This window comes from Onychomys torridus, chromosome 1 (assembly GCF_903995425.1).
Source record: "Onychomys torridus chromosome 1, mOncTor1.1, whole genome shotgun sequence".
NCBI classification, from domain to species: Eukaryota; Metazoa; Chordata; class Mammalia; order Rodentia; family Cricetidae; genus Onychomys; species Onychomys torridus.
In genome coordinates, this window is record NC_050443.1 from 151,346,784 (window position 1) to 151,361,996 (window position 15,213).

At 37.8% G+C, this 15,213-nt stretch overlaps 1 protein-coding gene across 1 annotated transcript in view; it reads left to right on the forward strand.

The window, feature by feature from the left end:
* Pten (phosphatase and tensin homolog) overlaps positions 1–15,213 on the forward strand; it is a 75,223-nt gene that overhangs the window by 37,642 nt on the left and 22,368 nt on the right. Inside the window, exons 4-5 of the mRNA XM_036166635.1 lie at positions 5,843–5,886; positions 7,950–8,188. Coding sequence (XP_036022528.1) covers positions 5,843–5,886; positions 7,950–8,188 — 283 coding nt within the window. The remainder of the gene's footprint in view (positions 1–5,842; positions 5,887–7,949; positions 8,189–15,213) is intronic.

Genomic DNA, 15,213 nt, shown 5'->3' on the forward strand with positions numbered 1-15,213 from the left:
AATCCACAGCAGAGCTGCTGTTAGTGTTAGTGGTGGCTTCTATGGAGGCTGACTCCAGGGCGGACAGACCTTTGTTTTCTCTGTGCTTCTTGGTCAATTGTCTGAAATAGCCATTTGAATATTCTGTGTGTATAACCTAAATAAGTTACCCAGCATTGTTTAATTATCTGGTGTAGGGTTTTAGGGATTGTCCATTAGAGCTTGCAAGCCTACCTTTAAACCTTTGTTTTCTTTTGACTTTTGGAGTAGAGATGTGAAAAACAGAAAGAAAGGGGGAAAAATCATTAAACATTTTTGTCTTTGAAGACCATTTTTATTTCCCCCATACACTGAGCTTTTTTTTTTAATTTTAGGAGGTGCATAAGTTATTTTTCTATATGCCCTTTTTGTCATTTATATCTGATTTATACAGCAGGATAGTTTTATGTAATGTTAAATACCAATTAACAATTCCTATATACTCTATCAGATGTAAACACAAGTATTCTCTTTTCTGCTTCCAGTGGGCATTTGATTTTTGGGGGGTTGGGGTGGGGTTTCAGACAGGGTTTCTCTGTATAGCCTTGACTCTTCTGGAAGTCACTCTGTAGACTAGGTTTGCCTCAAAGTCTCATTGATCCACTGGCCTCTGCTTCCCCAGTGCTGGGATTCAAGGTGTGTACCAGCACTGCCTGGCAGGCAGGCATTTGAATTTTTATCCAGAGGATTTTCTGTGCCTTGTTAGGTTACTGGATGTTGCTCTTTTTCTTTCAGTCTTTAATAATATTTCTGTTTTGATAAGATCTAGTAATTTATGTGCAGTATCAATATTGTTTCTCGGAGTTTTTTACTGACTTCAAATTCCAAAAGATGCAGCCATTTAGTTAGGGACATCCCTTTAGTCATGATAAAATATATAGATATAGTGCTCACAAGGATACTTCCAGTCCTCAAGTAGCATATAGTTAATTCCAGAGTTCAGCAAAGTATTATGGGAGTGAGCTGTGACAGAATTGTAGCCATAGTAACTGGGCCCCATGGGAAGGTTTTGTAAAGGGTGGGATGTTTAAGCTGTGGTTACTTCTGATACCTTCTTCTATCCCTCTCTGTTACATGACCTGGTTTGGAGTTTTTCTTTCTTTTAATTTTGGAGTTGCAGTTATATGTGATACATCTTTCTTTGCAAACACACACACACACACACACACACACACACACACACACACACACACTTGAAGATCTTGAAATATTCCCATTAGGCTTTTCTGCTAATCAAAATCAATAGGGGTTAGCTGTTAGGCTGAGGAGGCTGGGGCATGGCAGGTGAGGAGATTGATAGCACAGTGGCTTTGAGATATGCAGTAAGTCATTTTTGGCAGATGGTGGTGTGTGCTGGCTTAGGTGGGGTTATAATAATAAATGTATATAGGAGAACTATAAAACTGTTTTGAACAGCTGCATTGGGAAGCTGACGGAAAAAAGGACAAGAACTGTCGAAAACTGAAATTCCTTATATGAATCATGTCGGACTCACACTGTCAGGACTGGAGATTTAGAGTCCCAATAGGGAAGTAGAAAGACACTAGAAGACATTTTTCCTGTGTTGAAATTTCATGCCTGTTTAACATATCCAAAGAACAGGGAGGAAATTCTTCTCATTCCTGTGTATAGTGGCTTCCTGCTTCTAGAATTTAGGGATTAGGCTTATGCTATCGCCTGTGTTCTATTTTAGTATAGTTAAAGGTGGCATTGGGTCGTAGCCTAGGAACTAGACTCCCTGTTTCTAAGCATTTGATTTCCAATGTAATGAACTATCTCTTTATTAGTTGAGAATAACCTATAGTACGTAGTAACTTACTACCATGTCACCTGTACAGAGGTTTTCAGATCTGCAAGATCACTTAGTAGAGCCATCTCATCTTTCAGATGGGAATCAGTTTAGGGAAGTTAAGGGAGGCAGCCAAAGACACAGAGGTACATATGGTATAGCATAGCATGTTCCTGTGCTTTATGCCAGCAGTCCCTTGTTTGTTAGTTAGGGCTTTGTTTCTACTTCTCCTGTTTTAGTCACTTCACAATTCCAACACCTGCAAAGTCGAGTGTCTTATATTTTCTTTTTTGTTTTTGTTTTTTGAGATAGGGTTTCTCTCTGTAGCCCTGGCTGTCCTGGAACTGGCTCTGTAGCCCAGGCTGGCCTCGAACTCACAGAGATCTGCCTTCCTCTGCCTCCCAAGTGCTGGGATTAAAGGCGTGTGCCACCACTGCCTGGCCTATTTTAATTTCCTTGCCTATTCTGTATCTGGTTTTAGGCAAGTGAGCCTAGCAGCAGCAGCAGCAGCAGCAGATGTTTTTGTTTTGTTTCTTTTTGTCTTAGGGTAACAATTGTAGGTGATATGTATTTATTTCTTGGGATAGTTGAAAATCTTAAGTATTTTTTACTGGATATACCCATTACTAGTAGTTTATGAAACCCTTTACAGCAGCTGTTGTATGTGGATGAAGAACTACTAGCATAAGCTTTCTGATAATTACTTGTTTATCTCTAAGTATCCTTGGATATTCACTAAGTTATTTTAAGAAAGGGCAATATCCTTAAATTAATCAGTTTTTTTTTTAATGAGAAAGATTTCATTTTTTGTTTCTCCATGTTCAGAGAATGCGAAACATTAAGTTTTATTTTAATGAATAGTTGACATACTTCTTGGCAAACATTTAGCTGTGTTGTTTTTATCTGTTAAGATTTCCTCTGTGTCAGGCAGTAGTGGCACCTGCCTTTAGTCCCAGCACTCAGGGAGGTAGAGGCAGGTTGATCTTTTTGAGTTTGAGGCCGTCCTGGTCTACAGTGTGAGTTCCAGGACAGCCAGAGCTGTTATAGGTAGAAACCCTGTCTCAACAAACAAACAACAATTTCCTTTGTAAAGTAGAGATAGCTTTGTTGTAAAGAGTGAAGAAGAGAGCTTCCTACCCAAGGGGTTGTACACCCAGTCCCAGTTCTCTGCAAACCTCTCTGTAATCTCATGCCTTCGCTTACTTTCTGTTTCTACTTTGGAAAACCTCTCTCTTCATTCTCCTTCATTTCTGTTCAAATAAGCCAGTTTAAGGTAAGGCAAAGACGTCATTTGAGTTTTAAGTATAAAGAAAAATTTAAGTCTCAGTTGTTATTTGCTATCTTTCATTTTAGTATGTTGAGTGACTTATTGCTAACATGCCATAAGAAATTTAAAAGGACTCCTCTGTGAATTCTGGATATATACCAGACATTTTTAACTAAGGTGCAAGTTTTCTTCTTTACTCTGTCAACCCTTCCTCTTGAACACCGTTACATAGGAAGCCCCAGCACCTTATGCCGGATGCCCCATGCTCACCTGCACAGGGCTGCATGCTCTCCACCTCCCCAACCAAAGCGTTGTAGGAGCTGTCTTGTCTTCAGTGACAGATACTGTTCATGTTAGGGCTGGCTTGGACTCATTTGAGTAAAACTTGTCACTGCTTTTACATTTAAAACTTGAGTGTTTTTATTATGTTGAATGAAACAGTAACAAAAGTTGGATTTTGGTGACCAAGGAGACTGAACTTGAGCTCATGTGTCATGGTGTGATTAGGCAAGCTTTTAAGGGCCTTTCTACATCTTGGCTTTCTCATCTATATAATGGAGATATAAACTGTCACATCATTGTGAGGATGAAGATAGGAATGTTATTGTTATCTTGCTGTCATTATTTTCCCTTCCATATCGTCATCTTAGCTGATACATGAGAACCATTTCTGATGGGAATAAGCCGTGGTCATTACACCAGGCTTTTGAGAGTATTTGCTCTGGCTTTCTCTGGGACACTCTTTTCTTTGATGAGGTGTAGCTTGATTTGTCCCTGCTAGACAAGAACTCTCCCAGATCCTAGACCTCAGACCAGGCATTTGGAGGTCCTGAGCAAGTGTGGTAGATTGAGACAACTATGCAGGAAGCTAACATTTATATTCTAGTAAGCTGTCACAGGACCAGTTTCTCAGGGTATGTGCCTAGCTTCCTGTCTCATTTATTTCCCGAGTGTCTCCATGACTCCTGCCTATGCTCCACTGTGGGTTCTTCCATTGTCTCACCAAAGAGCAGAACCTGGCTGCCCTGCATGGGAGCCCAGTACTTGGGAGGTGGAGGGAGGAGGGAAGTGGAGTTCAAAGCCAGCCTTGGGGATATAAGATTCTGACTCAGAAAAACCACAGGAGGGGAAAGGAAAGTAAAAATGTGCTCATCTGTGTATGGGTCAGCTCTCTTCTTCCCGTCTCAGTTTTATATACGCAAACACAAAGAAATTTAGCAAGGATGCATGCATCATTATCTAATTAATTGTTTTCTTTAGCAAATCAGTACATTAAGTGATACACTAAAAGGAAAAAGCTTGTTTTGTTTTGTGTGATAATACAAAAGTTGATTTGCTTTACGTCTGACCAGTTAGAAATCCAGTGGGCTGTAGTTTATGTATGATTTGTTCAATCTTCATTTGAATTTGGTTTTGAAACTTTAGAGTTGAGGAGCTGTGTAGATTCCAAGTACACAGTGCAGGTCCACAGCTGCTTCTTTGGAAGTCTTGGATCAGTTACATTTCAATATGCAGAATTTTTCAGCTTTCAGAACAGTGGTAGGGAAGCATATCCCTTGAGTTATCCAAGTAGCCATGTGGTAGATTGGCTAGTGCTCGTCATAAGCCTAGCTCTTTACTGCAGGTGTGTTGTTGAGCAGCCCCAGATTGGGTCTGTTAGAACTGAGATTACATACTTAAAACTTAAGGATTTGGGTTTATGGGCTAAGGAGTAATGGAACTTTACTTGTTTTAAAACACCAACTCTTGTTTTCAGTAATTTCCTTTGTTGGTTTTTTGAGACAGGGTCTTGTTATGTAGCCCAGGCTGGCCTAGGACTCATTGTATAGCAGAGATTAATCTTAACAATACAATCTTTCTGTCACAGCTTCCCAAGTGGTAGGATTACAGCCTGTGCCACCATGCCTAGCTTATTTTAGTAACTCTTAAATGTCTGATTTTGTTAGTAGTTGGAGTCATCAGGATGCTGCTGACCCCACTAATATGTAGGATACCCCCTTGAGCCTATTAATGCTTATTTCATAGCCTGTTAATTTTGAGTGAGCCAATTGCATAACAATAGTCACTGGTGTTATTGAAAAGATAATGTGTATGTTTTATAATGGTCAGCATTTTACTATTCTGATTGGTTTTACTTTATTTACTTAGTTATTTTATTGTGATTTGATACTAAAGTCATTGATAAAGATGACATTTGTATATAAAAGGATAAAGGTCTGGTTTACCGTTTTTAGTAAGCATTGTGTTATGTAAATTAGTATCATTCAGTTGTCTTTTACATTTTCTTTGTTCTTATGTTTGGCTATTTTTAAGATGTATATTTTAATGGTTTAAGGTTGTATATGATCACATGTCAGGTAAAAATAACATTGAAAGTAGCTGTTCACAGGTATTTGTGAAATAAACACATTCTAAAGGCATGTACAGTCTTCATCCAAGAAATCTACAGGGTCAGTGCAGTTGAATTCAGTGTTGCATGTTGATGTCACAAATTGTATGAACAAATACATGCACTCTAATTGCATGCATTTAACCTTTTTATTAAGCTTGGGTTTCCTTAATTACAAAATAATAATAATAATAATAATAATAATAATAATAATAATAGTACCTACTTCAGAATTCTTGAAATTAACTGGAATAGTGGATATAAAAACACTTAGCACAATGCCTGGCATAGTATAAGGGTGAACAAATGTTGGTAATAGTAATACTGTGCCTTCCAAGTGTGAAAGGTAACTTTATGCCACATTTAAACTTTCTTGTAGATGTGCTGAAAGACATTATGACACCGCCAAATTTAACTGCAGAGGTATGTATAAATACAACCATAGTATATTGTGTAACTTAAGACCAATAGACTGTCTTTTACTGCCTAGTGATAATTACCTAGATTATTGAGATAAAAGTCTTAAGAATAAAGATAAAAAATCTGGCAATTTTAAAAAGTGAATTTAGTTTCAGAGTTGTTCTTTAGGTCATATATAGACCTGTCAAAATTGTTAGGAAAGCTAAATCACTTTAGAGTAGATGGAGAACAGAGGAGCTCACTAGACTATACTAGGATAAGGAGGGACTTGTTGACTCTTTGGGGCAGTCGGTGCCATTGTAAACAATTACAGGAAGACAGCAGAACCATTAAGTTTTCTATATAGAAGAATGACATAAAAGAGGAAAGGATAGGGCAGCTGGGGCCGTCTGTCCCAGAGCCTGCAGAGACTGCCATGCACTGGAAGTCAAACAGAGATGGGTACTGTAAGCGATGGGTTGATGCCTGTCATCCAGCATGCATGCTAACCATGACCTGAGAACTGCGAAGCCTGAAGAACTACGTGAGGACAATTTGCTAGGAATGTTTCTTTGTAGGATAGATACAGGCTACTGCTTATTAGGAAGTTTGCTTCATTTTAAATGCACATTTTAATAGACTCTCTTGATGGTCTTGTGTGTCACTTGTGAGATGAGATTGGGAGTACAGTTAGGCAGATGATTAAGTGAAAGCTAGCCTGCCACCTATGTAACTGCATGCCATTGTTTACCAGAGAGCTCTCCTTTCACAGAGAGGATCAAATGGACTGTTCTTAGCCTATTTTATGATGGCTTGGTTGGGATTTGTCATAATTTTTGCATATTAGATAATATATCAGATAACTAGAACAACAGTATCCATCAGGGTTATTTTATTTTTGAAATTTTAAGGCAGTGTCTCAGTGGCCCAGTGTGTAGCTGAAGGTGCCTTCAAACTTCTGATCCACTGATCCTCCTGCTTTTACCTCCCAAGTGTTGGGATTACAGATGTTCACCTCATCCTCAGCTGTGTGTTTATGTGGAGCAAGGATGAACTCAGGGCTTAGTACTGTTAAGCAAGTGCTTTGCAAACTGAGTTATATCCCTAGAGTTGTAGTTAGGAATTAATGATCTCAATAGAGTATAGCATCAAGACAGATATTAGTAAAATAAAAATGAAGAAGGGTAGAGCTGAATGAAGCCTTGTTTCTAGACAATAACACCGTCACAAAGCTCGGCTCTGACTGTAGGGAACAAAAACATGTTAATGCGTGTGAAAACAAATGAAACTTAATTTGATAAACGTTACTACAGTTGTATGCTTTGTATAATTAAAATATATATATATTTACATATATATGTATATATATATATATACACATATATGCTTTTCAAGCCATTGATATATAATTACAATATTTGTGAGACTATTTTAAAAATCAGACACTTAGGTGGGCAGTAGTAGCTCACACTTTTAATTCCAATACTTGAGAGGCAGAGACAGGAGGATCTCTGTCAGTTTGAGGCCAGTGTGGTCTATAGAGTGAGTTCCAGGACAGCCAAGGCTGTTACACAGAGAAACCCTGTCTTGAGAAACAACAACAACAACAACAATAATAATAATAATAATGTCACTTAATAACTATTATGAGGTACAAAATCAGTATTTTCTATAGTTGAGTCTATTACTAACCTGTGCTTTCTTCAGAGCACGTTTTGTGATAATGCAGTAATGTCTGTTATTGCTCCCTCTGTTAGAAGTTACTCCTTGACAAGAGGCCTCTGTGACATCCATTGGACTCAGCTCTACTGATATGCTGTGACATGTTCCCTTCATGTAGCAGACTCCTCCTTCGTGGAATGAGGAGCACAATACTTGTTTTCTTGTCTAATGAATATATTTAAGAATTAATAAAAGACTTTTATTAAAAAACTAGGTTAATAAGCAATAAATTAAATTTCCCTGAAAGTTAGGTTTCTTTTAAGCAGCAGTAAGTTTATATATAACATTTTTAAAGTTAACCTACTCTTCAATAAGAAATTTCGGAGCTGTCTTTTCTTACACTGAGGTTATCTTTTTTGCAACAGTTGCACAGTATCCTTTTGAAGACCATAACCCACCACAGCTAGAACTCATCAAACCCTTTTGTGAAGATCTTGACCAATGGCTAAGTGAAGATGACAATCATGTTGCAGCAATTCACTGTAAAGCTGGAAAGGGACGGACTGGTGTAATGATTTGTGCATATTTATTGCATCGGGGCAAATTTTTAAAGGCACAAGAGGCCCTAGATTTCTATGGGGAAGTAAGGACCAGAGACAAAAAGGTAAGCTGCATTGTTATTTCCCTTTTCATCTTTGTGGACCCAAGACTTTACTGGGAAATGGGCTTTCCCCCTCTTGCTTTATTGAGGTGTAACTAAAAAAATAAAAGTCTGATCTACCTCACAGTGCATGTGTGATGTTTTGAGAAATGTTACCTTGTCGTTATCACAGTCATATCCACTTAGTATATCCCTCACCCCCTGGCATCGCTGTCCTTCCTTCCCTGTACTGAGAACATTTGAGATCTGCTTGGCAGTTGCTAAGCATACAGTACTATTTACTGTTGACTCTTGCTGCTACGCTGTGCAGTCTAGGTGTTCAGCTCTTATTTTTCTTGTCTAATAGAAATTTGTTGTACATCTCTCCATTTAAGAGATGAACTAATAATACCTAATTTAAATTTTGTTTTGTTGAGATAGGATCTCTCCATATGTTTTTAGCTGGCCTCTGAAGTGTTAGGATACTGAAATATGCCAACATTTCCAAAATTGGTTATGAGTTCATTAATTTTTCTCCTCATGTTGCTGTTTTCTTATAATATTGGCAAACTTCCCCACTAAATGTACTGGAAATTTTTATAAGGTTTATTAATTAAAAGAATAATCCTGATGTTTCAGAGGCATACATAAAAACAAGATATATTTTGCTGATAACCTGAATGCCATTACCTAGTAAAGCATGATATTCAATTTGATAGTAAATAAAGACATTTTCTGGTATGAGTATTTATTAACCTAGTTAACTAATCAAAGGTTTGATTCATTGGTTATTCAGAAAACTAAAGACTTGAAAATGAGTGACATGTTTAGTCAGTAGTATAATTTAAAGCAAAAGCAAGTTCTTTTTTCAGAGTACCCATTTCTTTAGAAAGTAAATTGAAAAATGTGTAATACAAGGAATTTTTGTGCATTTCTTCTCCAAAGATAATGCCTAAACCACTCCAGATAAATTGAAAAGCTCAGGGTAGCAGTGAATGTGGCCCATCACAAGATCATAAACTTACTTACATATTTTGCAATGTCCAAGAGTTGTACATGGCTGCTCTTGGGAGTAAGACAATTTGAAAATTGATTCTAGTGTTCAATTTGTTCTTCTGCCTCCCTCCCTCCCTCCCTCCCTCCCTTCCACCTTCCTTCTGTCTTCCCCCTCCTCTACTCTCTCTCTCTCTTATTTTCCTTTAAGCCCTAATTTTATCTCGTTCAGCTTTGGGCCGTAAATAGAGGGATGATTGTAGTTAGAGTTTTCCTGCCTGGCCCAGTCAGGACAAATCTCTCTTACCCGCCAGTCCCACAATCGCTCAGACCCAACCAAGAAAGCACACAGAGACTTACATTGTTTAGAAACTGTATGGCTGTGGCAGGCTTCTTGTTATCTACTTCTTCTATCTTAAATTAACCCATTTCTGTTAGTCTATATTTTGCCACATGGCTCGTGGCTTACCAGTGTCTTTACATGTTGCTTCTCATGGCGGCGGCTGGCGGTGTCTCTCCCCAGCCTTCTACTTCCCAGAATTCTCTTCTCTCTTGTCCCACCTAAACTTCCTGCCTGGCCACTGGCCAATCAGCATTTTATTTGTACAGATGATACCCAAGATGCTAATAAGTTCTGTGATTGCAATGGCCCTGGGTCCTACACTTCTTTCACCTCCCGTTTTCAAACCCTGTTTTTGTGGCTGTTTTGAGTTTGTATAAGGACATCAAAGGACTGTTTACTAGTGTGAGTTCTACAAAATTACACCTTTGATACAGTAAAAAAAGTCATAAGCCAGAATACCAGGTTCAGTGGAGAGACTCAAGTCTGCGTGTTACACCTCTTTCTAAACTCTGATGAAAACTGTAAATGTTCTCACATTTAACATGTGCACGGGCATATACATAATCATAAAATTTTGTTGATAGCTTTTCTTTGTACTCAGACTTAAAAACAGAATATAAAGAAATTGTAACAACCTATGTCCCACTACCCCCCCCCCCCCTAAAAATCAGTGTCCATTACTTGAGCGGCAAGTGTGTAAGTGGTTTGGTTATGCTCAGTAGTGAAGTTTATGAGAGGGTTGCTTTTACGCGACTTTTAAAAACCTAGTTGAAAGTTTGCCATTATTTGACTCCATTTTACATTTTTGCCCTAGTTTTGGTGAAAATAAATGCTGGAAACTCTTATTTCACATATGAAAGAAATAGGGAACATGAAACATTTTTACCAATTAAAGTAGGCTGTGTCAGATAGAATCTCTCTGAGACTAGATAAATTCATGTTGTCTTAGTTTCTTTGCTTTCACGATCATTATGATTGATGCTGTGTGGCAGGAAAGGATTTACAATCCATTTTAGTTTTAGGTTGAAGTGTTAAACAGTTTGACAGAGTTGGTGTTGTATCCACTGTACAGTGCTGTCTGGCTTATGGATATCAGTGGACCCATGTGCTGTGAAGAGCTTCATAGCTGTTCCTGTTTCTTGTCAAAGCCTCTTGAGAATCTAATGATTAAAAGTCTTGGCTCTCATGAATTTGGGTCTTTCACAGAAGTAGGTTTTTCATGACATATCTTGCCTAGGCCATGATTTAAAACTTGTAATTACCAGTAGGAGAATTTTCATAAAAGTAGACAAGGCCCTTTTAGGATTAATTGATCTTGTTGCTCAGTGCAGCAGTGGTGAGTGGCCATGGCAGATCTACCTTCATTAGTGCAGAGGTATTGTAGGTAAAGCGTGCCTACAAGGTATGGAGGGTTCTTCAAGAACAGTTTTTTTCTTAGCCATTTTTTATTTATTTAACTTTTTTTTTTTTTTCCTCGAGACAGGGTTTCCCTGTGTAGTTTTGTACCTTTCCTGGAACTCACTCTGTAGACCAGGCTGGCCTTGAACTCACAGAGATCCGCCTGCCTCTGCCTCCCAAGTGCTGGGATTACAGGCGTGTGCCACCACTGCCTGGCTTTAACTGTTTTTTATATTATTTTTTTCAATACAATTTTTTGAGACTATAATAAATTATTATCATGAGTATGGTGTGTGTGTATGTGTGTGTGTATCAATACTACTGGCAATCTATGTTTTCAGTGCTGACCATTGGTATTGGATAGCCAGTTGCTCTTCCCTGGGAAAGACTCTTCCTCTTCCTCTCAGCATTCCTTAGTTGCTGGTAGATCTTTGTCTAGGTTGCAGGCCTGGTGAACTGGCCCTCTTCCATGCTAACACCTGTTGTTTTCCTTGCTCAGCTCGTGTTTGGGCAGTTACATTGATGAGACTTTAAGCTTCTGACTTTCCTAGAAGACACACAGTCTCTGAGCAAAGGCCCTGGTCCTCTGGCTCTTACAATCTGTCTAACCCTCTTCTGCAGTGATCCACTCCCCTTCTTCATTGATGGTGAGGATTGAGTCTGGGGCCTTACCCATGGCCACACACTCTAATACTAAGCTATATCCTCAGCCCCTGTTTAACTATTTCTGAGATAGTGACCTGAGCTTTCATCATGTTCAACTACGTGACTTTTGCTTCTTTCTTTTTTTCTTTCTTATCCAAAGGATAAGAGTAAAATTCAAGGATACTTGAACTTTCCTGTAAGTTTTCTGTTTCCAATCCAGGTTAGGTACAGGATCCAGGTTAGGTGCAGGAGGCGCATGTCAGAAAGTGAAGTCATGCTAATCTGCCAGTGCAAAGACACTGTTTATTATAATCTGGTAACAATAGTTGTTTTCTTCTATAGGGGAGGAGAGGGTGTTTGTGGAAATGACAAGAAGTCTTGGGGGAATGTTACAGAGTGGGGCCAGAGTGGAAAGACAGCTAGGGAAGAATTTGTGAGAGTGTCATTTAGTAAAATGGGATACCTGTCCTCAGTAGAACTGCTCTGGGCAGCAGACATTCTCCATTCTCTTACCATTTCCCCCAAGTGAAGATGATAGACTAATGTAAATAGAAATCCGAGCCGTCCACAATGTTAGAGATGTGGATGGTACATCTGATGTCCAGCTGTTGAATTATAGGGAGACTCCTTAAGTAATTTAGCATCTTACAATCACACCAGTAGGATTTACTGTGCTTAGCTGATATATAATTAATATACCTAGACACTGTCTTGGATGAATTATACATGGATTTTTTTTAAAAAAAATTATACACATTTCCTATCTTTATTCTTTCATTTGTTTAAAAACAAGAAAGAATTTATGACCTTGCTGAGTTTGCTAAATAGTTGTATTTGTATTTTAAGCTGCAATTGCTTTAGAAAGCCAGATAGAGATAAAAAGCCTTATGATACCCCTACCTTAGGAATGCTTCTTTATAGATGTTGTAAAGGCCCAGAAAAGTGAACTGTTGTTATCAGCATAATACAGGTCATGATAGCATTTAGAGTACAAGCGAGTCCCTTGCCATGTTGTTCAATTTGTTTGTATAATACCAAGTTTGCAAGTTCTGTACTGCAGACGGAACTTTGAGGCTGTTGAGGATGTTACCTCTTCCGGGGTTCTCCTAAAAGGTTCAATAATGCTGATGGTTTTTGAAAGGCTTCTCAGTCTTATGCCTTTCTTTGCAAACAATGATGTTTAATAAGGAGAACAGGACAAGATTGCATGTCTTATAAATATAATGCTGTGCATTTCCTTACTATTTTTGCAATTAGTTTTCTTAAAGCTTTTAAATGTAAGGAGAAAGAAATCATGACATCTATAGGAAGAGGACGAACTGGAAGTCATTATTTTAAGCAAAACAAATGTAATCAGAAATACTTGTTTTCATTCATGTGAAGAACCTAGATTGGAGGGGTGAGTTTGTGCATACTGTCAAACTAGAAAGGAGACCTTTGGGAGAGGAAGAGATCTCAAGGGAAGATGGGGAGGGGTAAGGCATAAAGCATGACATAAAAGCAGAAGGAGCTCTTTAGGAGAGGGAAATGAATCAGTAGGAAGTACTATGATTCCTATGTGTGTGGAAATGCCATAATAAAACACGTTATTAACAAAAAATAAATAGTAAAACAAACCTTAAAAAGGCATCACACATTTGCCTAATGGTCAGAGTGGTAGTGAAATGATGGCTGCATTTTAACTTGTTCATCACAAGAAAACTGAGTACAGTATAGCTGTTTTACTACAACTGAGAAATTCTTCCTGGGAAGTGAGTACCTTATAATAAATATAATTGATTACTCAGAGTGATTTCATTTGTGAAACGTGTGGCAGTACACACAATGGAATTTTGCTTGAAAATGACCTAATAATACCTAACATTTCGTATGCTAGCTGAGAATCCCTCTTTAGTCATACATTTACCCACTTCTTGTCATTTAGGTTGAGCCTATGGATTTGCACTTAGGTAACTGTAACGACTGGAGGTGAATACTTTCAAAATCTGTTTGTAGTTGGTATAGAATTTGTTTTATTAGAATTGTTTTTATTACTTTGTTTATATTCTTAATTTTAACTATGGAGGGACCATAAGAAGCTGAAGAAAATTATGTTTTGGTCCAGAATCTCCTTTTTCTTCTCCTTTTAAATTGTGAACAATTTAGGACTTTGCATAGCTTCTCAAAATACTGTGACTAGGTCTTGACATATAGACATGGTGCAGATTGCATATATAAGCTGATCACAAAATGTAGCATTGTCTTCTTAATGCCCAAACAATACTTTAGGGTTTGAATACTGCAGAGAAGTCCAATAGTTGATACTTCCTATAAAGAAAAATATTCCAAGGATGAGATAACTACTCAGGGGAACAAAGACTCATCTTTTGTTCAGTAAAACAAAACAAGTATGTTATTTCCATTTCTCTGGAAATTATTTACTTGTATAGTTGATATTTTACTTTATAAAAGTGTGGCAAATTGTCCAAATGCAAAGCCATGAGGGTACTCCTCCCCCTATGCAGTAAGTTACCTTCTGGGGTTGGTTCCCATTTGTTCTTTGCTGTTTGCCAATGCACTTAGGTTTCAGTACTGCAGTACATAGTTTATATTATGTAGACTACGAAGAAAGAGTAAAATCCTCTTAAGAATGCTGGTGAGTGCAAATTTTGGAGTGACTTCCCAAACTTGTGCATTAAAGACACAGTTAATAACTTTACTTAGTCACTGCTCTCTGCTGCCCTCGAATAATGGCAAGTAAAACAAGCTTTACTTTTATTTTCTTTCATTAAACTTTGAAGGAAAAAGATTGAAAAGATTTCAATCTTCTCTTTCTTTGGTTCCAAATTGGTTATTAGAAAGGGGTGTGTGTGTGTGTGTGTGTGTGTGTGTGTGTGTGTGTGTGTGTGTGTGATGAACTCAGTACCTCAGCTTGTCAAGTTTACTAAAATAATAATGCTAACTTTAATATCAAGGGATTTCTTTATTTTTTCTGAGGAGTGAACTTTTATAACCTATTATCAGTTTTTTTCTGTTTCATTGATTAAATTCCCCCATATCATAAATTTTCTTGCTTATTCTTTATTTTAAATCAAACAAGCTATGGTTACTGTCTTTAAACAAAACAAATAAAATTCTTAGTGTTATTGAATTTGCTGTGACATCAGTTGTCATGGGGGAAAGTGTTCTCATCTTATGCATACTATTTTAGCCTATCATTCTGTCCATAGGTTCATAAAGTTGTGCAATTTTATACTTTGAAAGATTTAAGCAGTTACTTAATTTAAAGTATATCTGCAAAGATCGAACTGTCCTAAGTCATACTCTTTTGTCATACTCAAAATCTTGTTTCCTAATTTTGAAGCCTGTATTCTCCCTGCTATACTAAGTTGTACCTAAAAAAAGAAAAATAGCTGCTTTAAATGTGTGAGTTTTCCAGTTTCCGGTCAGAGAAACCCAGCTTAAAGTAAACTTAAACAGAAGGAGATGTTTATTGACTAATATAACCTATAAGATCAAGTCTGAACCTCAGTGCTCAGCAGATGTCAGGAATTTCCTTTCTTTTCTCTTCCTCTTTTCTTTCTTGCCTATATTTTGGAAAGGATCCCTCAAGTAATGCCCAGCTGTGGTCCCGGTAGCTTCAGGCTTGAATTCTTAACTACTTTAACTGCAAAGGGAAGAGAACTACAGT